General features: G+C 43.7%; 1 protein-coding gene across 1 annotated transcript; it reads left to right on the top strand.

The window, feature by feature from the left end:
• Positions 1-25,114, top strand: LOC124596238 (hemolymph lipopolysaccharide-binding protein-like). Its single transcript, XM_047135302.1, has 5 exons — positions 1-92; positions 2,466-2,599; positions 2,678-2,804; positions 17,249-17,548; positions 24,874-25,114. The coding sequence occupies exons 1-5, from the start codon at positions 80-82 to the stop codon at positions 25,026-25,028; spliced, it is 729 nt and encodes a 242-aa protein (XP_046991258.1). The 5' UTR covers positions 1-79; the 3' UTR covers positions 25,029-25,114.
• Positions 25,115-27,037: the final 1,923 nt, after the last annotated feature.

Here is a 27,037-nt window from a genome sequence, read left to right as displayed (position 1 = left end):
GGTACAAGTGTCCGAACCTGGCCGGCCAGTCGTCCCTGCGCCTCAGAATCCAGTCTGTCGCTGATCCTAGCTCCACGACATGGTTTCCACAGGTACAGTGAGGACTATAGTAGTCCTTCCACATTCTTAATGTTTTAGAGATGCGTTCTTGACTCTGTGAACAGAACAAATGAAATACTATGGTGGACATTTTCAGTTTAGTATGAATGAGGAAATTGATAGTGTCTTGAGAAGAGATTATAAAATGAACATAAGAAGTAAAACAATGGTAATGGAATGTAGTCCAATTTAATAAGGCGATGCTGAGGGAATTAGATCAGAAAATAAGAAGCCGAGGTAGTAAATGCGTTTTGAAATTTGGGCATCAAATTAACTGATGATGGACTAAGTTGAGACGATACGTCATTTATGAAAATGAGGAATTTGTTAACAATCAATTTAAATTTAAATGTTAGCGAGTATTTTCTGAAGGTATCTGTCTGGAGTGTTCCCTTGTACGGAAATGAAACGTGAGCAATAAACAGTTCAGAAAAACGGAGAATAGAAACTTTAGAAATGTGGTGCTACAGAAGAGTGCTATGGATTATGTGAATTGATCGAGTAGCTAATGAGACGGTACTGAATCCATTTGGGAAAAACCGAATTTATGAGATGCTGAGGCATCAAACAATCGTCAATTTCGAAAATGTGCGGGATAAAAATTTAAGAGGGAGGCCAGTGGATGAACTCAGTAACCAGGTTCAAATAGATGTAAGTTGCAGTAGCTGTTCAGAGATAAAGAGGCTTGCACACGATGGAGTATGTTGGAGAACTGCATCAAACCAGTCATCGAACTGAAGACCACAATAACATCGATAAGAGCCAATATTGTGTTTGGAAGCAACAAATACCAATCTAACAGTAAAACTTTTCTACGAATGCATCTAAGTGGCGTTAGTTAATGTATTCAACAACTAAATAGTTTATTAACAAATGTTTACTAACTAATATAGTGAAATTTGTCCCGAGTACAGTGTAGCGCTAACGTCTTTATGCCTCTCTCTATAATGTGTACAGAAACTCAGTTATGAAAGTCTTTTGTTAGTGATGGTCATATCGTCGTGAACTTATTATAAGGGACTTAGTGTTACAGAAGTTCCATAGTTTAAAATGAAAAGCAACAAATATCGGTTTAAGTGACTGCGGTTTATTTTAAAACAGAATTTCGATGGATTAGGCTGGTTAATACCTGGCGATGTAAAGCGGTGAAAGTAAAAACCGTTTGAAAAATCGAAGTATCTGTGTTGCCCAAACTTTAATTTAATACATATTTTTAATGTTATTTGAAGGCTTTATATGTATAAGCTATTCGTTCTTGTATCAAATCAATTATTTCGAGCGACCAATAATGACACACATGCAGTATATGAAAAATGCGAATTCGGAATAAGCAGAATTGATGAAACGTTATTAATAGCACTCCAAGTAATGTCTGCCGAACTTCGAAGCTTGCACGAAGATTTTCAGACGTCTCAGTCGACCTCAAAATTATTACAGTCTTTTACGTTACTGTAGTAACGTTCTAGCATGTTAGAGATACTTTGCTGCGACTGGTCCTTGAAGTGGTGTGTATCTGTCCCTACGAATACAGCCATTCTAAAGAACGACTTAAGACGGCCAGTCACTCTCTCAAACTTATGACATTAATAACTAGAGAGTCTGACATAATGGACTTCAGACTGTCTCACTTGCACATTACGGGAAGGTAATATCTACAGAAACCATAACTTTATTATTTTTGTATTTTAGCTTTTAACAAGGGATGTGTGGTGCAATTAAAGTCGTTGATACAGTGCTACTGGTATTCTCCTCCTCTTGGGAACATGTACGGGGAATGAAATACGTTCATTAAATTCCTATAGTCAGTTTTAGGGACAAACTGCTACTTTTTGAGCAACTAGAAACAGTTCAGTTCGAAATTGTCACCTCTCTGTTCGACGCCGCAGGAAACAGAACCTATTTATTCTTCTTATTAAAACATTCATATCGAAGCTATACAAGTTTGTCAGCGAAACGTGTACCACATATATTAGAGTATACCAACCAAGAGCTGAAATGAATGAGGACAAATAGAGGCAAGTGTTAAAGATAAGAAAAGTTCAACACGTGAACAAGGTGGTAGCTGATTTCCACACAATCAAAATAGGATATCGTCACTGCAAGTGATCAACCGTATCCTGGTATCGGTAATCCGAGCACATAAACTCGCCGTTGAATTAGATGCAAAACATTGTCTCTCTCCTTAATGGAAGATGCTACTATCATTATATTTGGATCAAAACACTGTGTTCATATTTTTCTTCTCACAAATTCGTCGCTTTCAGTATGAGTCACAAGTACGTAAACATATAGGCTAGGAACACTTAGAATTCCAAAGCCGTAATGGGGTAAAGAGGCATTAAGTTACCTTCTGATTTCTTTTTCAGTGTTTACCATGACTGGAACAATAACCGTGTTTACGGTGGCAGTTGTAATCGTGAGATTGTCAGTGTCTGCAGCAGAGTCAGCACATACTTTGGGAGCAACATGTCAGCTCCCGACGGTGCACTCGATTGCTAAAGTAAGTGATGGAACGTGTTGTATGAGCTAACAAAACTTAAAGCCTTGTTCTGACGTGATGTTACCGCTCCATTTATAGACAACCGTAACTCGCAGAGGACCAAACCCAGGACATGACGGTGACAAAGCGGCAGGTTGCTCGATATACGAAGTGGAGGTCACGAATCACGTCACGATAAGCCAGGGATCTGAGGCAGCGACAACAGGTGAGAGAATTTCCGTTGTTTTTGATCGTCAGCGGCGTCTGATGGCTGAATAGTTACTAACAGTATCTTTTAAAAAATTCATCTTTTATTTAGTTATTTACTGATACAATTGTCCGTAACTCTCGACATAATCGTAAGCTCTGAAAGTATGTCACCCACAAAAAATCTGAGCGATATTTCCAGAAGTCTTTGTACGTATAATTCTGTTGCGAATTTCCATTACATATGACCGTGAATGAATTACAGACTGCGGCAAACGAACAGCACTATGCAGAAATATAGATACTAATATGACTAAGTACCTAGTCGCGAAACCATCTCCTCCCACTCAGATCCAAACGGTTGATCTCGAGGGTCTGCAAATACATAGATAGTTGTCGAAAACTTCTGAAAGGCTTTAGATATTATTGCAACTGAAAAGTTATTTTAGTAATAATTAAATTACCAGAACTTAGCTCAAACTTATAACACACATTTAACTGATAATTAAACAATTTAAAATTTCTATTGCTAATAAGTGACGGCTGCAAGAGTCCTAGCTCAGTGGTAAGTTTTTAACGGTGTTTTAGTTACACAGTGATAAAATATGTCCTATTACAACAGTAAACAAATTTAAATAAGGGTAATCTTTCTACGTATCAGCTCATATAAACATTTGGATCCGTTTTAAGCACCACATACAACTGATTAACGCCTACAGAAATGTTTAATAGTTATAGGTTCGTCAGTTGGACACATAAAAACTATCGACGATTTTTTTACCAAGAGCATATCTCCTTCCTGCAGCTCAGTACGTTTTGTTTAAGAAAATGTTTTGCTTAGTAGTAACAAATTTCTTTATTTTTCTGTTTTCCCAGGGCAGATTATAATTCAGAACATCTGCAGTTTATCTATATTCGTGATATGCACGAATTCAGCAGCACAAACTACGGATACTAGAAGATGGTTGGTTCAAATGGCTTTGAGCACTATGGGACTTAACTTATGAGGTCATCAGTCCCCTAGATCTGAGAATTACTTAAACCTAACTAACCTAAGGACATCACACACATCCAAGCCCGAGGCAGGATTCGAACCTGCGACCGTAGAGGTCGCGCAGTTCCAAACTGTAGTGCCTAGAACCGCTCGGTCACGCTGGCCGGCGATACATGGTAGGGACCACGAGGTGTACGCACAGTAGCAAGCCGCGCCGCTGACATCAGAATGAACCCAAGCAGCGCCTAGTAGTCCAAACTGCTATAATGTATTGAGTTGTAATTGCGCTTAAGACCAAAAACAAGGTTCTTTACGGCCGCGTAAATTTTTATTAGTGAATGGCGACTGAGACAGAGTTACGCCATAATTACCAATGTATGAAGGGATTCCTTAGAGTAAGATTTTAAGTGAAAAATAATGGTGCGCTGTGCAATTGCCAATTGTACTAACCGTAGCAGACAAGTGCGTCATGAGTTCAAAATGCATTCAACACGTTCTTGATAGCCACTTTTTCAAAGTAAGAGGAATGTCTATGACCGCCCTTTGCCTACCACTGTCTCCCAAAGAATTGTTTCATTCCGAGGTGTAAAGCGGGCGAAATCCTGTCAGGTAGTGCATGCAAGAGAGAGATTCTGATAATTTAAGACAGAAACTCGATGTGCGATTCTAGAACTGTCATCTTCTGAGAAGGACTTATCTTCTACAGGAAAGTGAATGCGAAATAAGGAAGTTGAAGATATTGTTTCAGAGATAGGAGATATTTCTGAGAATTGCACCAAATACAAAGAGGAAAATTTTCGAGATTTGAAGGAAAATGTAGAGCTGTTAGAGGTGACTACAGAGTATGTTGCTTATTGAATCAAATTACAGCACACTATACGTCAGATAAGTGATGATAACCTGAATATGGGATATTAAAATCTCGAAACTGGTCCTAGCTTGAATAAATATTTGTCCAACTGAACCCGATTCCTCTAAATTAATTATCATGCCTCTCAGATGCGGATGTCCTACGTACCAAATCTTTCTTCCATTACTCACCAGAGTAATTTTCATCATTAATACATCACATGCAATGTACATCTCTGGATATACACTCCTGGAAATGGAAAAAAGAACACATTGACACCGGTGTGTCAGACCCACCATACTTGCTCCGGACACTGCGATAGGGCTGTACAAGCAATGATCACACGCACGGCACAGCGGACACACCAGGAACCGCGGTGTTGGCCGTCGAATGGCGCTAGCTGCGCAGCATTTGTGCACCGCCGCCGTCAGTGTCAGCCAGTTTGCCGTGGCATACGGAGCTCCATCGCAGTCTTTAACACTGGCAGCATGCCGCGACAGCGTGGACGTGAACCGTATGTGCAGTTGACGGACTTTGAGCGAGGGCGTATAGTGGGCATGCGGGAGGCCGGGTGGACGTACCGCCGAATTGCTCAACACGTGGGGCGTGAGGTCTCCACAGTACATCGATGTTGTCGCCAGTGGTCGGCGGAAGGTGCACGTGCCCGTCGACCTGGGACCGGACCGCAGCGACGCACGGATGCACGCCAAGACCGTAGGATCCTATGCAGTGCCGTAGGGGACCGCACCGCCACTTCCCAGCTAATTAGGGACACTGTTGCTCCTGGGGTATCGGCGAGGACCATTCGCAACCGTCTCCATGAAGCTGGGCTACGGTCCCGCACACCGTTAGGCCGTCTTCCGCTCACGCCCCAACATCGTGCAGCCCGCCTCCAGTGGTGTCGCGACAGGCGTGAATGGAGGGACGAATGGAGACGTGTCGTCTTCAGCGATGAGAGTCGCTTCTGCCTTGGTGCCAATGATGGTCGTATGCGTGTTTGGCGCCGTGCAGGTGAGCGCCACAATCAGGACTGCATACGACCGAGGCACACAGGGCCAACACCCGGCATCATGGTGTGGGGAGCGATCTCCTACACTGGCCGTACACACTGAATAGTGCACGGTACATCCAAACCGTCATCGAACCCATCGTTCTACCATTCCTAGACCTGCAAGGGAACTAGCTGTTCCAACAGGACAATGCACGTCCGCATGTATCGCGTGGCACCCAACGTGCTCTAGAAGGTGTAAGTCAACTACCCTCGCCAGCAAGATCTCCGGATCTGTCCCCCATTGAGCATGTTTGGGACTGGATGAAGAGTCGTCTCACGCGGTCTGCACGTCCAGCACGAACGCTGGTCCAACTGAGGCGCCAGGTGGAAATGGCATGGCAAGCCGTTCCACAGGACTACATCCAGCATCTCTACGATCGTCTCCATGGGAGGATAGCAGCCAGCATTGCTGCGAAAGGTGGATATACACTGTACTAGTGCCGACATTGTGCATGCTCTGTTGCCTGTGTCTATGTGCCTGTGGTTCTGTCAGTGTGATCATGTGATGTATCTGACCCCAGGAATGTGTCAATAAAGTTTCCCCTTCCTGGGACAATGAATTCATGGTGTTCTTATTTCAATTTCCAGGAGTGTATATTCTGTGGGAAAACAACTGAGGACTATAGGATTCGTTTCTCTGAAGCATCTTTCCTTCTATATTGACAGTATTCAGATGTGTTTAAAGGAGCATGAGAAAGTATAGAAATATAGGGATTTTGATCAATCAGTGGATATTTTAGCTTACTTCACCACATGGACGTGTAATAATTTCTGAAAACGAAATATCAATTGATATTTATTTTACCTTATTTCACCACATGGACGTATTATAATTTCTGCAGACGGAGTCTGATACCATGGAGTAAACAAGTGCAGACAAAAGGACACTATTACATAACGACGAATGTAGGTATTCGCAAGACATTTACCACCGAAAGTGTAATGAAAATGGCCCGTAGGCCTGCTCCCTCTTGGATATGTACATGTATATTCCACAAACGAAAATAGAATATACGTTACGAATACCTTCTGAACTTCCCAAAGGCTGACGATTGTAGTGTTCTTCGGAAGTGGAAATCACAAAAAAAAACTTCCCTCTTTCCCACTACACCATTTGTATAGTAAACTAATGTCACGTAAATGTTTCGGGAAAGAAGTGGCTTCAGACAGTTTCAAGAGGATTTTTAAAGCAGCTGCCTGAAAGTTTTATGGAATTTGCTTTGAACGTGGAAAGATAATTTCAATAATTACACATCAGTTGCGATGATCGTAGCCTAAAAGTTATAATATGATTAAATGACACTATAAATGAGAAGTAGCCAGGAATGGAACACTTGGCTGTATTGCGTTTCGTAAGGTCACGCACTTTCATCAGAATGAAAACTATCGACAAGAAAAATAATACGAAGGTAGTAAGCGAGCAGAGAGTGATCAAAAATAGAAAGTGCAAAAAATAAAAGACTTTTAACATAACTTTCCAGATCTGAAAAACCTTTTAGTAAAGTTAAAGACATCAAAATGACACTGTAGGAGTTTTCTCCGTACTACAGGTCTATGTGAATGCGTGAGTTTTCTCCTCCAGGAAAGAAAACAGTGTCCACCGAGATGGTGAAAGAGGTTGACGTCCTAGCATTTCACCTGCCATAGACAAAAATTATCTTAACTAATAATAAAGCTTCATAATGATAACAGCAACAATATGCTAAAGCATGGTAAACCTCGATTACATTCATACCTGCGTAAGAGTTGAATATATGTGCGCCGTGTGCCTATAAGCTTCAGTGCAGTGCGGCGTGGCGGAAGGGTTCACCTTGACATCATAGCTCACAACCCTCCTGCGCGTAATTCCTACAGTATATTCTAATATCCATGGGACAAACTGTCCTTTGGAGCAAACACTGGCGGGAAAATCTGTCTGTCATCAACATTCAGTGATTCGAAGTCATAATAGCGAAACACATGCAGATGTACAACTAACACTTCACAGTGGAAATTAATGATATTCGATTAATTCATTTACAAAATTATTTCCGTTACCTACAATACAGAATCTCACTGACAAAATGAGATCAACTACACTGTACATATTTCATAAACATGTACTGAAATATAATGAGAAGCTACACTTTTCAGAGAATTAGATGGCCATTTAATATTTACACTAAGGTGACAAAAGTCATGGGATATCTCTTAATATCGTGCCAGTCCTCCTTTTTCCCGATGTAATGCAGAAACTCGACGTGACGTCCTTGGAAGTCCCCTATAGAAATAATGAGCCATGCCGCCTCTATAGGAGTCCATAATTGCGAATATGTTGCCGGCGCAGAGTTTTGTGTACTAACCGACCTGTCGATTATGTTCCCTAAATGTTGGATGGGATTCATGTCGGACGATCTGTGTGTCAAATTCATTCGCCATAACAGTGCAGGATGTTCTTCAAACCAAACGTGATGACTTATGGCCCGGTGACATGACATCGTTGTTTGGCATCATGAAGTCCATGAATGTCAGCAAATGGTCTCCATATAGATCAACACAAACATTTCCAGTCAATGATCTGTCCACTTGGACCAGAGGACCCAGTCCATTCCAATGTAACACAGCCCACGCCATTATGGAGCCACCACAAGTTTTTACAGTGCGTTATTGACAACTCTGGTCCATGGCTTTGTGGGTTCTACATCACAACTGCACCCTACCATCAGCTCTTACCAACTGAAATCGGGAGTCATCTGACAAGGCCACGGTTTTTCAATCCTCTAGGGTCCAACCGATCTGGTCACGCTGCAGACGATGTGCTGTTACCAAAGGTACTCGGGTCAGTCGTCTGTTGTCATAGCCCATTAACAGATTTGTTCCTCATACGTCCCATATTGATTTTTGCGGTTATTTTACGCAATGTTGTTTATCTGTTAGCACTGATATGTCTGCGCAAACGCCGCTGCTCTCGATCGTTAAAGAAGGTCGTCGGCCTCTGCGTTGTCCGTAGTGCCTGAAATCTGATATTCAAGGCACACTCTTGACATCTTGTCACTGTGAATGTCAGAATATTGTATTTCCTAACGATTTCCTAAATGGAATGTCCCATTCGTCTATCTTCAACTATCATTTCGAGTTAAAAGTCTGTTAATTCCCGTCGTGCTGCCATTTTCATGTCGGACGTCTTTTCACATGAATCAGCTGAGTACAAATTACAACTCTACTAACACACTGCCCTTTTATACCTTGTGTTCGCCATACCACCGCCATCTATATGTGAGCATATCGCTGTATCGATACTTTTGTCACCTTAGTATATGTTATACAGCTCATTTTCCGGCATAGGAAATGTGGATTTTGTACACTAGATTATCTTTGCGTACTTTACTGCGTGACATTTTACAAGTGCGTTATCGTGAGGATCAGGGAAAGCGTTTGATAGTGGCTTCACGCACCAGCATTTTGTGTCCACAGTGTTCAGATGAAGTTCACCGAAGATAGAAAAGTGCCTAAGCTCGTATGATGAGCTTCTTCATGAGAACGATCTTCGTGCCTCCCAGCAAATCTTTGTGTGATCCGAATACAGGGACCCACCCTGAGAAAAGACCTGATGAAAGAGGCAGATGCGAGAGACAAAGTTTAGATTTGTGACTTTTTTTTGCTGTTTTCTTTTTTTGGGTATAATATGTAACCAGTTATGTTTTAGAGCGACTGCAAGTTCGTTATTTGTGAAGGTGTTACAGGAGCAGCCACTCCAAGCTCGTTATTTATGAAGGTGTTACAGGAGCGTTATCTGAACTATGTGCAATTAAACACTGGGGTCGTGGTGCCGGCGGAAACAACTGAAGTTTAGTTACTGGTAACGAACAATTTATGAATGGAAACGGCCGAGTTCTCGATCCTGGTATGGGACAGTTTCATGGTATCCATGTCAAATACTTTGTGATAAATTACATTTTTCAAGTTATATACACATTACGCAGCCTTTAGCGGCAGTTGGTTTCGACCTCATTCGCCGTAAGTAAACACTGAACGTAAGTATAAGTAATGTGAATAAGATAGATATCACACCTTACATTTTGCGGTCTTTGACTTGAATGCATCGCATAACAGAATAAATATTTACAAGCATCGATAATTGATGTAAGCGAACGATCAAACCTGCAGATGTCTTCATACATTAACAATGTACGTGGCTCAAAAAGTTACACGGAAGATAAATAAATGCAGTGAAATATTTAGCACGTAATTAGAGAGTGAGTACATTAAGACCATACCTGACAGAATTTTTGTTCTTTGAACCATGTAAATATCAGTAATAAAGAGCTAAACAGTTATGAGTAAATAGACTGCCCTACTTGTTACACGAATAAAAGTACGGTAATTCATGCAGCAGATTGAATATATCTTATTTTTGTCTTTTTTCATGTTCTGATGATAGAATGTCTTGGGAATTATTGAAGAAAAGATTCTGTGTTGATTCATTCTGTTCGTTATGCATTTTTTGAGCTTTTTTTTAATTGCGAACATAACGATAACTGTTCGAGGATGTCCTTTTTGGTTTTTGCTAGCAATGTGTAACAAACAAAAGTTGTCTTTTATGTTCCCAAGGAAGTGTCCATGATATTGACAATGTGTGATCCAAGGCTGGTTTTTATTTAGAGGGCATCCATACGTCCTTCAAAGCCAAAGCGTGTTGCAAAGTTTCTTCCTGTTTGTCCTACATAGAACCCAGAACAAAAGTGTGGTGAGTTTATATATGCCAGACTTCTGACGCTACTCTCCAGTGAATTTGTTATTGTGAATAATCTTATGTTGTAGTTTATTGTCGGTATGGGAAGACGTTTTCACATTATCTCGAACACAGTTAGTTTGATACGTTACCGAGGAGGCAGATAGGCAAATTTTGGCATTTATTTTTTACCTTTAGGTTTCTTTGGTGGTTCCTTTAGTTTACTTTTGATCTGTTCAGCTTCGATGTTTATGAAAGATAAATAAAGATACAGTACGCAGATGTAGTATGTGTATATAGTATGTACATGTATGTTCAAATGGCTCTGAGCACTATGGGACTTAACATCTGAGGTCATCAGTCCCCTAGAACTTAGAACTACTTAAACCTAACTAACCTAAGAACACCACACACATCCATGCCCGAGGCAGGATTCGAACCTGCGACCGTAGCGGTCACGCGGTTCCAGACTGAAGCGCCTAGAACCGCTCAGCCACGCCGGCCGGCGTAGATGTAGGGATATAGTACGTAGATGTCCCGTATGTTGTCGACTGGAGACAGATCTGATGGTCGAGGAGGCCAGGTTAATATATTGACACTCTGTAGAGCTTGCTAGACTACAACAGCTGTATATGGGCGCGCGTTATCCTGTTGCAAAACACCTCCTTGAATGCTGTTCATGAATGACAGCACAATAGAGCGAATCTCCAGATTATCGTATAGATTTGCAGTCAGGGTGTGTGGGATAACCACGAGAATGGCCGTGCTGTCATACAGGAGTAGGTCCACCGTGTCTAGAAAGCAGACAGCTTGGTTGCAGCCCCTCGACTGGTCTCCTAAACAACACACGGCCATCACTGGCATCGAGGCAGAACCAAATTTCATCACAAAACACATCACACCTGCATACTGCCCGCCGATGAGCTGCCGCTTGATACCAATGAAACCGCAAATGGGGTCAGTGGAATGCACGTTACAGGGCGTCGGCTCGGACCTGTCCTTGAAGTAACAGATTTTTAACAGTTTTCTCTGTCACTGTGGTGCCGTCTGCTGCTCATATTACTGCTTCCTATGCAGTACGATGCACCAAAGCCGAAAACAATGATCTCTCTCTGTAGTGCCACGTGAGCGTCCGGATCCTGGTCTTCTTGCGATCATATATTCGTGTAACCACAGTTGCCTGCAGTCATGTACAATGGCTACGTTCCTGCCATGTCTTTTTGCAGTTTCACAGAAGGAACTTCCAGCTTCTCGTTGCTCTATTATGCTACCTCGTTCTGACTCAGTGAGATTCTGATAATGGAGTCTTTGTCACCTTAAAGGTATTCTTGACTAACATCAATTCACCACGTCCAGTCTCAAAGGTAAGTGAGGCACACCAACATTACGGCGTGTATTTAAAGCAAATCCTGACTTGCATACTCACAGTGGCGGTACTAGCGCTACTGGCTTGAGATCTGAAGAGACATCTTTCATATACAGAAACGCCAACCAACTCTGATGTATGTCACACAGCTGCTATATACACTCCTGGAAATTGAAATAAGAACACCGTGAATTCATTGTCCCAGGAAGGGGAAACTTTATTGACACATTCCTGGGGTCAGATACATCACATGATCACACTGACAGAACCACAGGCACATAGACACAGGCAACAGAGCATGCACAATGTCGGCACTAGTACAGTGTATATCCACCTTTCGCAGCAATGCAGGCTGCTATTCTCCCATGGAGACGATCGTAGAGATGCTGGATGTAGTCCTTGGAACGGCTTGCCATGCCATTTCCACCTGGCGCCTCAGTTGGACCAGCGTTCGTGCTGGACGTGCAGACCGCGTGAGACGACGCTTCATCCAGTCCCAAACATGCTCAGTGGGGGACAGATCCAGAGATCTTGTTGGCCAGGGTAGTTGACTTACACCTTCTAGAGCACGTTGGGTGGCACGGGATACATGCGGACGTGCATTGTCCTGTTGGAACAGCAAGTTCCCTTGCCGGTCTAGGAATGGTAGAACGATGGGTTCGATGACGGTTTGGATGTACCGTGCACTATTCAGTGTCCCCTCGACGATCACCAGTGGTGTACGGCCAGTGTAGGAGATCGCTCCCCACACCATGATGCCGGGTGTTGGCCCTGTGTGCCTCGGTCGTATGCAGTCCTGATTGTGGCGCCCACCTGCACGGCGCCAAACACGCATACAACCATCATTGGCACCAAGGCAGAAGCGACTCTCATCGCTGAAGACGACACGTCTCCATTCGTCCCTCCATTCACGCCTGTCGCGACACCACTGGAGGCGGGCTGCACGATGTTGGGGCGTGAGCGGAAGACGGCCTAACGGTGTGCGGGACCGTAGCCCAGCTTCATGGAGATGGTTGCGAATGGTCCTCGCCGATACCCCAGGAGCAACAGTGTCTCTAATTTGCTGGGAAGTGGCGGTGCGGTCCCCTACGGCACTGCGTAGGATCCTACGGTCTTGGCGTGCATTCGTGCGTCGCTGCGGTCCGGTCCCAGGTCGACGGGCACGTGCACCTTCCGCCGACCACTGGCGACAACATCGATGTACTGTGGAGACCTCACGCCCCACGTGTTGAGCAATTCGGCGGTACGTCCACCCGGCCTCCCGCATGCCCACTATACGCCCTCGCTCAAAGTCCGTCAACTGCACATACGGTTCACGTCCACGCTGTCGCGGCATGCTACCAGTGTTAAAGACTGCGATGGAGCTCCGTATGCCACGGCAAACTGGCTGACACTGACGGCGGCGGTGCACAAATGCTGCGCAGCTAGCGCCATTCGACGGCCAACACCGCGGTTCCTGGTGTGTCCGCTGTGCCGTGCGTGTGATCATTGCTTGTACAGCCCTCTCGCAGTGTCCGGAGCAAGTATGGTGGGTCTGACACACCGGTGTCAATGTGTTCTTTTTTCCATTTCCAGGAGTGTATATAAGGTGCAACGGTGCACGGTGTATGGGTCTGCGAGGCCTTCTTATTTAAAGATGTTGGACGTTGTGCACCATGATGGGCTTCGGTTGGCCACTGTGGCATTCAGAACTAGCCCCATACCAAGCCTCTGTGCAGAGGCTGGTGAAACGCCACTTCACATGCAGCGGCGGCTATTTACGGTGCGCCAGGCGTATAAAACTTTGTCCACACCACACACGCCTGCATACCATACCGTTGCTCAGCTGCCTCTGGCACGGCTATTTCATAACCGGCAACGAGCGACGCGGCCCTATGGGATTCGCGCACAGGATTGCCGCTCAGCGATTGATATGGCTGGTCTTCATGTTTTCGGTCGCGGTTGGAGCAGATTTCCACCTTGGCTCCTCCGGAGACCCAGACTTATTTTAGATTTGACTAATTTTAATAAAGATAGTACACCAGATCTTACATTTAAATCACAGTTTTTTAACATTTTAGATACGCATCACGGTTTTACCGTCGTTTACACTGATGGCTCCAAACAGGAGAATTTCATTGGCTGTCCTGTAGTGTTCCGTGATCATGTTACCCGGATTCGCCTCCCTGATGAATATACCGTTTTCGCAGCGGAGCTCCACGCGATCCTGAGGGCACTGGAGCGGACGAATCGTGTTCGGGGCAATCGATTTCTCCTCTGCTCCGATTCTCTTAGTTCCTTACAATCGTTGCAGAATATGTACCCAACTGAGGAGATGGTCCAGCTGATATATGACCAGCTGTACTTGCTCCAACGGCGGGGTAAGGAGGTGTCCTTCTGCTGGGTGCCTGGTCATGTCGGAATATGGGGCAATGAACAGGCCGATCGGGCTGCCAAGGAGGCCTGCAGAGAGCAGGATGTGGTCCAGTGTCCTATTCCCTTGCAGTCAGTCATCGCTGCACTCCACAAGAAGTACATGGAGTTGTGAGAGGAAGAATGGCTGGCGGTGACGGCCAGTAAACTGCAGTTGGTAAAGTCAACAACTCGGCCGTGGCGTACCTCCTGCCGGGTGCTCAGGCGGGAAGAAGTGACCTTCACGCGTCTTCGGATTGGGCACTGTCCTCTCACACATAGTCTTCTATTACGGCGGGAGGACCCCCGATTTGTGATGCTTGTGGTGTGCGCATCTCTGTCCGGCACATTTTAACAGACTGCATTGTATACCGTGATTCAGGGGCAGAAGCACAAGTTGATGGGGATCTGCCCTATGTTTTAGCTAATGATAAGACGTGTGTGTCTAGAGTTTTAAAGTCTTGTGATGTATCTGGACTCTGGCCTAAACTTTTAGGCTGGAGGTTTCAGTGTATTGCAAAGTGACTGGCTCCTCCCTTTTTCCTTGCGGTCAGCCAGCCACTACCATCTGTTATACTGTTTTAGCTCCCTCTACCACTTTCTTCCTGGGTTGTCCATGTTTTACTGCTGCCGGCATGCTTCGTCCCACGCTTCGGTGTGGGTAGGCACATATTTTTCCAAGCTAGTTTCCTGTGTTTTACGTTCTGTTTTATCTTATTGTTCTGAGTCTTTTCTTGCCACCTATCTCAATCTGTTACTGAGCGGGCGCTGAAGACTTTACCGTCGTGCGCCCTTAAAACCCTCTCCATCCATCCACACGATAAAGTAATGAGACTGACGTGAGACTAATGTTGCTTACCGTTTTAGTCAAGTTTAGTGTTGTCTCCTTCAAAGTAGTTCCCTTCTTATTTCACACACTTTTTCCAGCGCTTCTGTCACAGATGGTAACATTTCTCGAACTCATCTTCTGTAATATCCTCCAAGATCCTCGTCAGAGCTTTTTGGACATCTTGTGTTGTTTGAAAATGGTGTCCCTTGACCGCCGTATTGACTCTTGGAAATAGGAAAAAGTCACACGGAGCGATATCTGGTGAATAAGGTGGCTGTGGTAGTACTGAAATTTGTTTTGGGGTTAAAAATTGCTGTACTGACAAAGCAGTATGGGATGGCGCATTATCGTGATGCAGAATCCAATTATCAGCAATGTTGGCACGGACACGAAGAATTCTTTCTTTCTGGTAATATTGGTTAACTGTTTGTCCAGGAGGCACCCACTCTTTATGTACAATTCCCTTGGAATCAAAGAAGCACACAAGCATGCATTTCACTTTTGACTTTGACATTCGTTCTGCCTTCACTAAACATTTTATGCCAACGAAAAACTTGACCTCCTCTCCAAAACCGTTCTGAAACTTACCGTAAGTTGTCGTTGCGTTTTCACCCAATTTAATGCAACAAGAAATGGCTTACCGTTGCGCAATATTATGCAGCTACATTTCTGTGACGAGAGACACAAACTCGTGTTACCTTATTACAGCACAACTCACTACTGAGCAGTTGCATCGATGTGCCGCTTGAAGTAGAAGCACCTTATAGACCAAGGTCAAAGATATTGTGCCCACGCAAGCCTGCAGGGGTGCCACATCTTGCAAAGAAAATCATTCTCATTACTCTGTTGTCGCACCTCGTATATATATATATATATATATATATATATATATATATATGTAGTTGAAGAATATATATATATATATATAAACCCGATTTGCATACTCACAGTGGCTCTACTAGTGCCTCTCGTATGCCAATAGACGTCATCTTTCATATATAGAAACGTAAAGCAACTTTAATGTATGTCACACAGCTTATATATATATATATATATATATATATATATATATATATATATATATATATATGTGTGTGTGTGTGTGAGTACTCGTATATTTTCGCTTCATCTGCGACATTATCTAGTTCTTATTTTGGGCCACTGAATTATAGTGTCATTCATATGTCTTTTAAAATATATCTGTATACTGTGGATGAGTTAAAAAGAATTCTTGTTCTATGTTATGTCTAAATAACTCAACAAGCAGGTCTGCGAGACTGCGACCAATGCCATACCTTTGTTTTGCGTGTGAAACTTGCCATTGAATGAAAAATAGTTATGTCAGGGGATTAATTCAAATAATATATGAGTTTGCATTGTTTAGAATTTTACAGTGGCGCTTGAGGTGGTACAGTGCTAAGTGACGCTTGAAGTGGTGTAAAGAGCTCCACCACAGGGCAGTGGACGATTGGAAACGAGTGAATTTCAACGCTGAAATCACGCTCCGCCCTCTTTCGGGTTGGTGAATTCCTGGAGAATGTTACCCGCCGTAATGCGCAGTGCCAACAGTGAAGTACAAAAGAGGTCGCCTTACAATTTGAGGCTGTTTTCCTTGGTTACATTGTGGTCCCATTATTGGGCTTGGGGAACCGCTAACTGCGGAAGGACATGAACAGATTTCACAGTATTGTGTACCGTGTACAGCAGAGGCAGAGCTCGGACGATGACTTTTTCTATTGGCATTACGACGCATCTGTCTTAAAGCAATTGTTTGTGGACAGCAACATTCCTAAAATGGACTGCCCTGCCCAGAGTCCCGAGTTGAACTCAATTCAGTAGTTTTGGGGTGAGTTATAACATAGACTTCACTCCAGACTCCAGCGTTCCACAACACTACCTTACCTGTTTTTGGGTACTAAGGAAGAATAGGACACCATTCCTCCATAGACATTCAGACACCTCATTGAAATTGTCTCCAGCAGAGTTCAAGTAATCGTAAGAGCGAAAGGTAAACACTCTCTATACCGATGTCTACTAACGGGTGTCCATTTACCTTTGATAAGATAGTGTAGGATATAGGACCAACACAAAACGATCGGAGGCTAACACTTAAGCTGTAAGCATGGTCTAAGACCTTTAACAAGTAAGTAACGAGAAGAAATTGTTCAAAAACAAAAACAGAATTATCATACAGATTGAAATTTCGACTGTTTATAGAACGAATAAATGTGTCAGTATCTTTTTACGTTACAGCAGTTACTCTGTTTACAGGTACTCCAAATCTGAATCCTAGTGTCAACAACAACAATGACTCATTGACGACGATTACAACACATTGGAGTACGCGATCTGATTACGAAAAATATGATGGAGTTGGTTCTTATAAATTGCACGAGTCACCGAGGACGTGGTCGGAGGCAAAGAAGATCTGCGAAGAAGAAGGCGCCCATCTGCTGATAATTAACTCAAAGGCAGAAGAAGAGGTCATAAAGAAAGTCATGAACCGTCACCGTCGCTTGTTCGTTGGATTCCGCTACCTGAGAGAAGAGAACTACTACGAAACGGTTCTCGGTAAGTGTCACAGCACCCAGAATATAGCACGTTGCAAGAGAATGCGAATTCGGTGTTGATTCGTGAGACAGTTATTCCTCTACCCTAGATAACATGTTGATGGTAGCTGTGCAATATTTCTCAAGAGTCGTCATACATAAATATAACAGTCCAAAGTGGTGCCGGCTCTAACCTTGGCGTAAAACATTAACATCTGCCACACAAATTTCAAAAAAACCTCAAAGAGGTTCCTTGCTTGGAAATGGTTATTAAAAAATTTCACCGTGTGTGGACTAATAATGGCGTGGTCTACAGGTGATTGCGGTATGAAGGAGGACCTACATGCTTGTTGCGGCATTGGAAGTTTCCGCCTGATATAAAATGATGGCGCCCTACATCCACCTCAGACGCTGGGATTGGGGATTCTCGTAAGTGTTTATGTGACCAGCCATCATGGCGAATAAGGTGCACTGTACAAGAGCTGCCGACAGTGAACGCAATATCATTAACAGCTACGAATAAAATAATCACTCTTGAAATTCAGCCTTGAGGGACACGATTCAATACTATAAATCAATCTAATAGGACATTAAGCACTAAATATCTAAAATGGCATGGAGACAGGAAGGAGCGAAGCAAAATTGGAAGACGTCCACAAATGGCTCATGTGTGACATTGGTCGAAGATAAAACGCTTCAAGCAGTGTCATAATTCTTCTTTTGATCGATAAACATACCCATTATGTAGTGCACACACAGGGAAGCTTGTTGTAGGCTCATAGGCGTTGTCAGCGGAGTGAAGTTATTAATGGTAGAGTGTTACCTATCTCGTGAAGCAACTTTGATTGCGACTAAGGGGATGTGTGTATTCCAAGATACGGACAAGGGACCGGCTGATCAGGCGCTCTAAGGTCTTTTCCAAGTAGAGGGTGATGTTTCGACTCGGACATGCATGATATTCATAGGCTTCTGCAAGCAGAACCGAAACTTATTACCTCCAAAAGTCTGTGAAATGCTGCGATTAAAAAATTAAATTAAAGAGGTCGCTGAAGATTCTGTTAGCGTTTCAACTGATCTGCCGCAACGTAATTCAGTCAATGACGTCACACCTGGTGTCCTGTCACGTGCCACACGCAATGTTGTCTCTAGCTCACACACTAAGAAAGAGTTGTAAACTTTACCGCTGATAGACAGAAGTCAACACCACCCGTCTCGGCGATCGATCGATATCGACGGATAGTTAGGTGAAAAAAAATGCCTCTGACCACTATGGGACTTAACAGCTGTGGTCATCAGTCCCCTAGAACTTAGAACTACTTAAACCTAACTAACCTAAGGACATCACTCAACACCCAGTCATCACGAGGCAGAGAAAATCCCTGATTCCGCCGGGAATCGAACCCGGGAACCCGGGCGCGTGAAGCGAGAACGCAACCGCACGACCAAGAGCTGCGGACTGAAGTTGGGTCCTGTCGGACAGTCAATATAAATGGTGATTCAGCCACCTATAGATTTTATGGAGTCCGCAACGTCTTCAAATACCACGCGCAGATTTTCACATTCTCTTGCTCGCTAAACATAAACTGTTGGTCCTACAAAAAGAAATTAATGGACTTTTTGTCGGAAATTTCACGCAGTTAAGTATTGACTGGCGAGACGTTATTGCTAGTGGCCATAGTTTTCGAATTATTCAAGAGAAACCTAACAAAAGTCATCTTCAAACGGGTTTTTCACGAATATCTCGAAGCCCATGCCCTCCAGCGACAACGTATCCCGGTATAAAAACTTAGCTACACTCTATTTAGCTCAAAAATGTCCTCATTTTCTTGTAGGACTAGTGGATTGCGTATAGCGAGTGAGAGAATGTGAAAATCTCCCACATGGTTTCTGAAGGCGCTGTGGGTTGCAAATGACCCATATGTAGCGGCAGCTGAATTATCCTGTATGAGCAGAATGTCCGTCCATAATCTGATCCCTGTCTCCTTTGTTGGTCTGGAGAACATCATTCCTCATTAAAACAGTAATAGCGCGTCTTTCACTTTTTCTCCGAAATCTTCGTCTTTATCTCCCATACTTTCTACAATTTAGTGGAATGATGATTGGAGTGTTGCCTGGCAAGATCTCTTTTCGCTGTCTTTTGAAATGCAGCGATATTTTGCTGTCATGAACCTAAAGCTGAGAGGTTCTCAAGAAGTGGTCGGCACTTGAACCTCTGAAGCGGTGCACACCTCATTCTAGAAGTGACCCAGACGGAATAGACTGGCTTTACCTCTCCTGAACTAACAGGCGTGGTGGATAGTGCTAATCACGTGATCCGCTCAACACTGGACGTCCTCGCTAAGTACAGCCACCTGGCTGGACAGCATCCAGTTTGCATTACTGGTTACCACCGCGTCGACTGTCTTTAGACGACTCCTTCTGGTAGATGTGTCCAGATCGATAAATAGTCACTGACGCGTGCTTCAACGACATTTCCCACAGAGTACAGTGTGCAAGACTTGGATATCGTAACTACTGATAGATGACGGGGAACGATTCTGTAGCAGCGAAAAGTGCATTCTCTGTTCCAGTTTCCGAAGACACAGATATTCTGCTAACTGCTCTCAACAATTTGAGTCAGAGAGCCCATGGTACTGGAGCTCCAAGTACGCTGTGAGCATTAAAATCCTCACATACGACGAAAGGCAAGGAGAGTAGTAGTTCCATGGTAACGAAAATCTCTTGGTCTGTCGTGTAATGGAGAGAATGATAGAGGGAGCATAATGAAGCTCTGTGCTGCAGAAACATAGTAATTACAACTTCTTGTAGACTGATACTGTTGGGGAGAAGTGAGGAGTGGTACGTACCATCACACGAAGATTGCTCTCCTCTTTTAGCTCTCTGTTCACTTTGGTCGTTTCCCTGTGGAGGCTACAACAGCTTAGCACAGGGGTATTAGATAATTAAACTAGGTTTCTTGCAAACACAAGGTCTCATCTGTGCTAGAAGCCTGATTTCCTCCACAGATGTCTTCGACCAATTTACGTTCCACTGTAAAATGTCATTGAGACACTTGTACTTCCATCGTTCCTATTTTTCTGTTGAGGGGAGGATTTTGCGAAATAAGGTGATTTGTTTGAGTAGAATCTTGGTTCCCTTGCGTACTTTTTAATGTTCATAACATTCGCAGTCTTATCAGATTTGCCACACATACGAGTGCAGAATAATCTGATGGCTTCACATTGTCACTGACAAACCATTCAACTTTGTGTGTCTGGATGGACTGGCATGTAATGTGAGGACTGCTTTTGTCTGTGGGCTTTGCTTGTTGCATGGAGGAGGTAAATGCCTTTACAGCAAGTCCATCAGTGTAAGGCAACTTGTGTGTGCAGTCGTTTGTGGCAGCTTCTGCTGGCATTGCGTTGGTGAACTCCTTTCGTGAGACGCTCTGAAGTACCGGGTGATCAAAAAGTCGGTATAAATTTGAAAACTGAATAAATCACGGAATAGTGTAGATAGAGAAGTAAAAATTGACACACATGATTGGAATGACATGGGGTTTTATTAGAACCAAAAAATACAAAAGTTCACAAAATATCCGATAGATGGCGCTTCAACTGATCAGAATAGCAATAATTAGCATAACAAAGTAAGACAAAGCAAAGATGATGTTCTTTACAGGAAATGCTCAATATGTCCACCATCATTCCTCAACAATACCTGTAGTCGAGGAATAATGTTTTGAACAGTACTGTAAAGCATGTACTGAGTTAGGGTGAGGCATTTGCGTCGGATGTTGTCTTTCAGCATCCCTAGAGATGTCTGTCGATCGCGATACACTTGCGACTTCAGGTAACCCCAAATCCAATAATCGCAACGACTGAGGTCTGGGGACCTGGGAGGCCAAGCATGACGAAAGTGACGGCTGAGCACACGATCACCACCAAACGACGCGCGCAAGAGATCTTTCCCGCGTCTAGCAATATGGGGTGGAGCGCCATCCTGCATAAACATTGTACGTTCCAGCAGGTGTTTATCAGCCAGGCTGGGGATGATGCGATTCTGTAACATATCAGCGTACCTCACCCGTCACGGTAGCAGTTACAAAACCAGAATCACGAATTTCCTCGAAGAAGAAAGGCCCGATAACGGTAGATGTGGTAAATCCAACACATACCGTGACTTTCTCGTCGTGCAATGGAGTTTCCACGACAGTTCTAGGATTTTCGGCAGTCCAAATTCTGCAGTTGTGGGCGTTGACAGACCCTCGGAGCGTGAAATGAGCTTCTTCGGTCCACAACACGTTACTCAACCAATCGTCATCTTCCGCCATCTTTTGAAACGCCCACACCACATACGCTCCCGCTTCACAAAATCACCACGTAACAGTTCATGATGCTGATGGATTTTGTACGGATAGCATCGGAGGGTAAGCCTAAGTGCCAACCAAACAGTAGTGTATGGAATGCTGGTGCGACGTGCTGACTTCCCCGTGCATAGATGAACCCAACCCGCTAGTCTCCATTTCTTCTTGAACTCTCTCAGCAGCATTACGCCCTGTGCTCGGTCGGCCACTACGGGGTCTATCGTCTAAACAACCACTGGCTTCGAACTTCGAAATCATTCTCGCCACAACTTCATTTGTCAATGGACCTTTACCCGTTCGAATCCCCTTCCTATGGCGATAGGATCGTAACGCTGAACTAGCACATTCTCCATTCTGATAATACAGTTTCGCTAAAAGCGCCTTTTCAGGTAACGTCAACAAGCTGCGACTGCTGGCGCATCTGATTCTCTCCCTCATTGCAGCTCCTTTTATACACGATTGTTATGCGCAGTCACTGACGTTTTGCTGTCCAGCGTCATCTGTCGCACATTTTGTGAACTTTGTTTTTTTTTTTGTTCTAATAAAACCCCATATCATTCCAAGCATGTGTGTCAATTTTTACCTCTCTACCTACATTATTCCGTGGTTTATTAAGTTTTCAAATTTATACTTACTTTTTGATCACCCGGTAAATGGCCATCGACAGAATTGTGGTTCCAGACCTACTTCAACAATTTTTTTAGAATACACACTACGTGACTAAAAGTATCCGCACACCCACAAAAAATACGTTTTTCGTATTAGGTGCATTGTGCTGCCATTTACTGCCAGGTACCCCATGTCAGCGACCTCAGTAGTCATAGACATTGCGAGAGAGCAGAGTGGTGGGCTCCGCAGAACTCACGGACTTCGAATGTGGTCAGGTGATTGGGTACCACTTGTGTCATACGTCTGTACGCAAGATTTCCACACTTCTTAACATCCATAGGTCCACTGTTTCCGAAGTGATAGTGAAGTGGAAACGTGAAGCGACTCGTACAGCACAAAAGCGTAGAGGCCGACCTCGTCTATTGACTGACAGAGACCGCCGAGAGTTGAAGAGGGTCGTAATGTATAATAGGCAGACATCTATTCAGACCATCACACAGGAATTCCAAACTGCATAAGGATCCACTGCAAGTACTATGACAGTAAGCGGGACGTGAGAAAACTTGGATTTCATGGTGGCCGGCCGGAGTGGCCGAGCGGTTCTAAGCGCTACAGTCTGGAACCGCGCGACCGCTACGGTCGCAGGTTCGAATCCTGCCTCGGGCACGGATGTGTGTGATGTCCTTAGGTTGGTCAGGTTTAAGCAGTTCTAAGTTCTAGGGGACTGATGACCGCAGCAGTTAAGTCCCGTAGTGCTCAGAGCCATTTGAACCATTTTTTATTTCATGGTCGAGCGGCAACTCACAAGCCACACATCACACCTGTAAATGCCAAACGACGACTCGCTTGATGTAAGGGACATAAACATTGGACGATTGGACAGTGGAAAAACTTTGTGTGGAGTGACGAATCACGGTACACAATGTGGCGATCCGATGGCAGGGTGTGGGTATGGTTAGTGCCAGGTGAGCGTCATCTACCAGCGGGTTTAGTGCCAACAGTAAAAGTCGGAGGCGGTGGTGTTATGCTGTGGTCGTGTTTCTCATGGAGGGGGCTTGCACCCCTTATTGTTTTTCATGGCACTATCACAGCACAGGCCTGAATTGATGTTTGAAGCACCTTCTTGCTTCCCACTGTTGAAGATCAATTCGGGGATGGCAACTGCATCTTTCAACACGATCGAGCACCTGTTCATAAAGCACGGCCTATGGCGGAGTGGTTACACGACAATAACACCCCTGTAATGGACTGTCCTGCACAGAGTCCTGACCTGTATCCTATAGAACACCTTTGAGATGTTTTGGAACACCGACTTCATGCCAGACCTCACCGACCGACATCGATACCTCTCCTCAGTGCAGCACTCCGTGAAGAATGGGCTGCCATTCCCCACGAAACCGTCCAGCACCTGATTGAACGTATGCCTGCGAGAGTGGAGGGCGCCACGAACTTGTAAGTCTTTTTGAGCCAGATGTCTGGATACTTTTGATCACATAGTGTAGGTAGGATGCTTGTTGCTTTAATCTCCTGAATGTTCATTTCACCCAGGCCTGCCTATGCGTTTAACACAGAATAAGGGAGATAAAAAACTAGTCCTAGCTACATGTGCAGCTTTTCCAGATTTTGGACAAACTGCCCGTCTGCTGCTTACTTTTACAGCGCGTCTGTGGTCAGTTAGGGTCATATGGTCTCACTTTTAATCGCAAATCCCAGTCACGCCATAATCTTACCAAAAAAAATTGTTCAAATGGCTCTGAGCACTATGGGACTTAACATCTTAGGTCATCAGTCCCCTAGAACTCAGAACTACTAAACCAAACTACCCTAAGGACATGACACACATCCATGCTCGAGGCAGGATTCGAAGCTGCAACCGTAGCGGTCGCGCGGTTCCAGACTGAAGCGCATAGAACCGCTCGGCCACACTGGCCGGTAATCTTACCAAAATTCCTACAGATTCATCATATCTATATGCATGCTACCTCTGCATGATAAGAAACTAGCCTGCCCCCCTCCTCATTACTAGAATGTAGGGTGTTCTGCAGTTCACCCACAACTGAATGTTTGGGTATAACATTTGCTTCCTGTATCTGTTCAGCTTGCTGTTGTGTAGATGTTTCCCCCAGCAGAAGCGTTCCAGTACCCACTGACCGGACAGATTTCATTCTGCCTGCTGCCACATTGCATCCTTTGTTGTAGATAAACGTTTTAACAGGATAAGATTTCAAAAGAAATATAGTCTTAAAGTTTGCCTTCATTGGGGGGACAATGAAGTCTTTTAGTAATACGCGAAAGAAACGCAACGGATAACAATGAATCCCAGCTTCTTGCCTTTAGAAGGACTGCTGTCGAACTTGAGCTATGGCTGAGTGCTCATTTTTGTGTTCTGGCAGGTCAACCTCTCAACTCGACTGGGTACGTCAACTGGGACGAAGAAGCAGACACCAGCGGTAGTGATGAATTGTGCGGCGCTGTGTGGTTCACAGGGGAGATCGTGAACGTCGGCTGTAGCGACGATTATGCTTTCATCTGTGAGCTGTCAGCGTAGCCACTGCAACTGTATGAAACTTAACATGACTGCCGCTGACAGATTTTTGTAGTACCAATTTTTGTAAACATGTTGTAACCTCCCCACAAAATTCTTTCTCATTTGACGTCCCACACAAAATTTTTTCTGATTTAATCTAAGCTCAAAATTCTTTCACACTTAGCGTAACCTCACAACAGAAAAATTCCTAAACCTCTCAACAGTAAAAATTATAATTATGTCGTTCACATTCAGTGTAACGTCCCAATAAAAAACAAATTCAGTAACCAAGTAATAAAACAATGTAACTAACCTCTCAATTAAATTGTCGCTCACTTATGACTTTTCAATAATTCACTGTGAATTTAACCTGGTAAATTTTGGACGACAGCAGTACTGCGTCATGGCCCTGAAAGATCATTCTGAATAAAAAAAGGAAAAATTCTTACCTCAATAAAGTCGCCGGATATATCTGCTCTTACAATAAATTTTTCCGGCACAGCTCTGTGCAATGCCGGCCGATATATCTCTCATTTATGAAAGGAAGCAACTGATTTTTCTATTGCAATAATCGGGATGATCATGGATGGGAGAAATTAGTAAATTCTTTAAATTGAAATGAATGGTCGTTAAAAGTTATTTTTTATAAGGAAAATTATTATTACGAGAGTTTTAAAACATTTACATGCTACTTGAGATAACATTACTACAAATGCGCGAGGCTGCTTTTTTACCTTATACAATAATACTCAGTCTCCGACATCGCTGCACCGCGACCGGCCCAGCCAACACGATACACCATACCAGACCAGAGCAGACTCCAGACTAGCAACAACATACTGCTACAGCTACACAGTTCCTACTGCAGTCAACACTGCTCTCTGGTCAGAGATTCTCTTATACCTTGCCTATTGCTGGCAGCGCATGAGCAATACATCGAAATTACATCTGCTCGGACCTCTTACAATGTTTGTAAAATAAATGCGCTATAATATCTGAACAATATGTAACAAGTAACTGTGAACGAAGTGTAAGGCAGTACTTACAACTACTTGATGTTTTTATTGTTTCTTCTGTTGATCCTGTAGGACACAAAGAGGACGCTTGAGTATTACCCACTGCGCCCTAACATTGAGTACATTGTCTAGCTCACTATCATACGTCATAAACGCAACTGCCTTCAGGATCTTAAACCTTTCTGTACTGCATGTTGTAAACTCGTCTGGCAGGCAAATCTCGTAGATATGGTCAGCGACTACAACTGATTCACACTGCTTAGACGCATCAGTGTACACTGGAATAATCTTATGGTGTTTGTGTAAAATATTACAAAAAGCACATTTAAAAACAATAGTAGACGTTCTAGCTGTCTCCAAATAGAAGAAGGCTTTAAAAAGCCAAAGTATATAGCTGCTTTAACCTTCGTATAAAAATTTAATATTCGCCAAATCGCTTTCTAAAAGGTAAGCTTTTTGAAAAATGTAAAAGGGCCTCTGTATAATAATTTAATACGTCAACGATCGGTTATACGCACAAAAAATATTCACATTACAGGTTTTGACACTTAGTAGCCATCATCAGATATGCTTAATCCAAAAAAAAGCTTCCCACAAACAAACAAATATAGTTAGGCATTTTTAACATTGAAAGATGTACCTTTAGGAGAAATTTCCATTAAACATGTGTATATCAAAGAAATGTCAGTTTGTTTCGTAGATTTCACAGTTTATTCGGAATGCTTACTTTTCTGAGCATCACTGCATGCCGAATACATGAGTGATACAGATTCTTTGGCTGCAAGAGGCTGTCATATTATTGAGTAGGATGCGGGTGAGCGAAGGAGTCGTCCATAGAACGGGAGAGGTGTACTGTCATGGCAGAGTGAGGAGCTGGGATAGTGAATGTAACGCACAGAGATTTCTTTTCTTCTTTTGAGATATTCCATGATGCGTAACTGAGGACAGAGGATGATTTGATACGACGGTACAGAAACACTGCTCATTTGAAAGAAAGGGTAATTTCCATTGAGT

Source organism: Schistocerca americana, chromosome 2 (genome assembly GCF_021461395.2).
Source record: "Schistocerca americana isolate TAMUIC-IGC-003095 chromosome 2, iqSchAmer2.1, whole genome shotgun sequence".
Classification (NCBI taxonomy): domain Eukaryota; kingdom Metazoa; phylum Arthropoda; class Insecta; order Orthoptera; family Acrididae; genus Schistocerca; species Schistocerca americana.
This window is presented reverse-complemented; position numbering and strand designations above follow the sequence as displayed.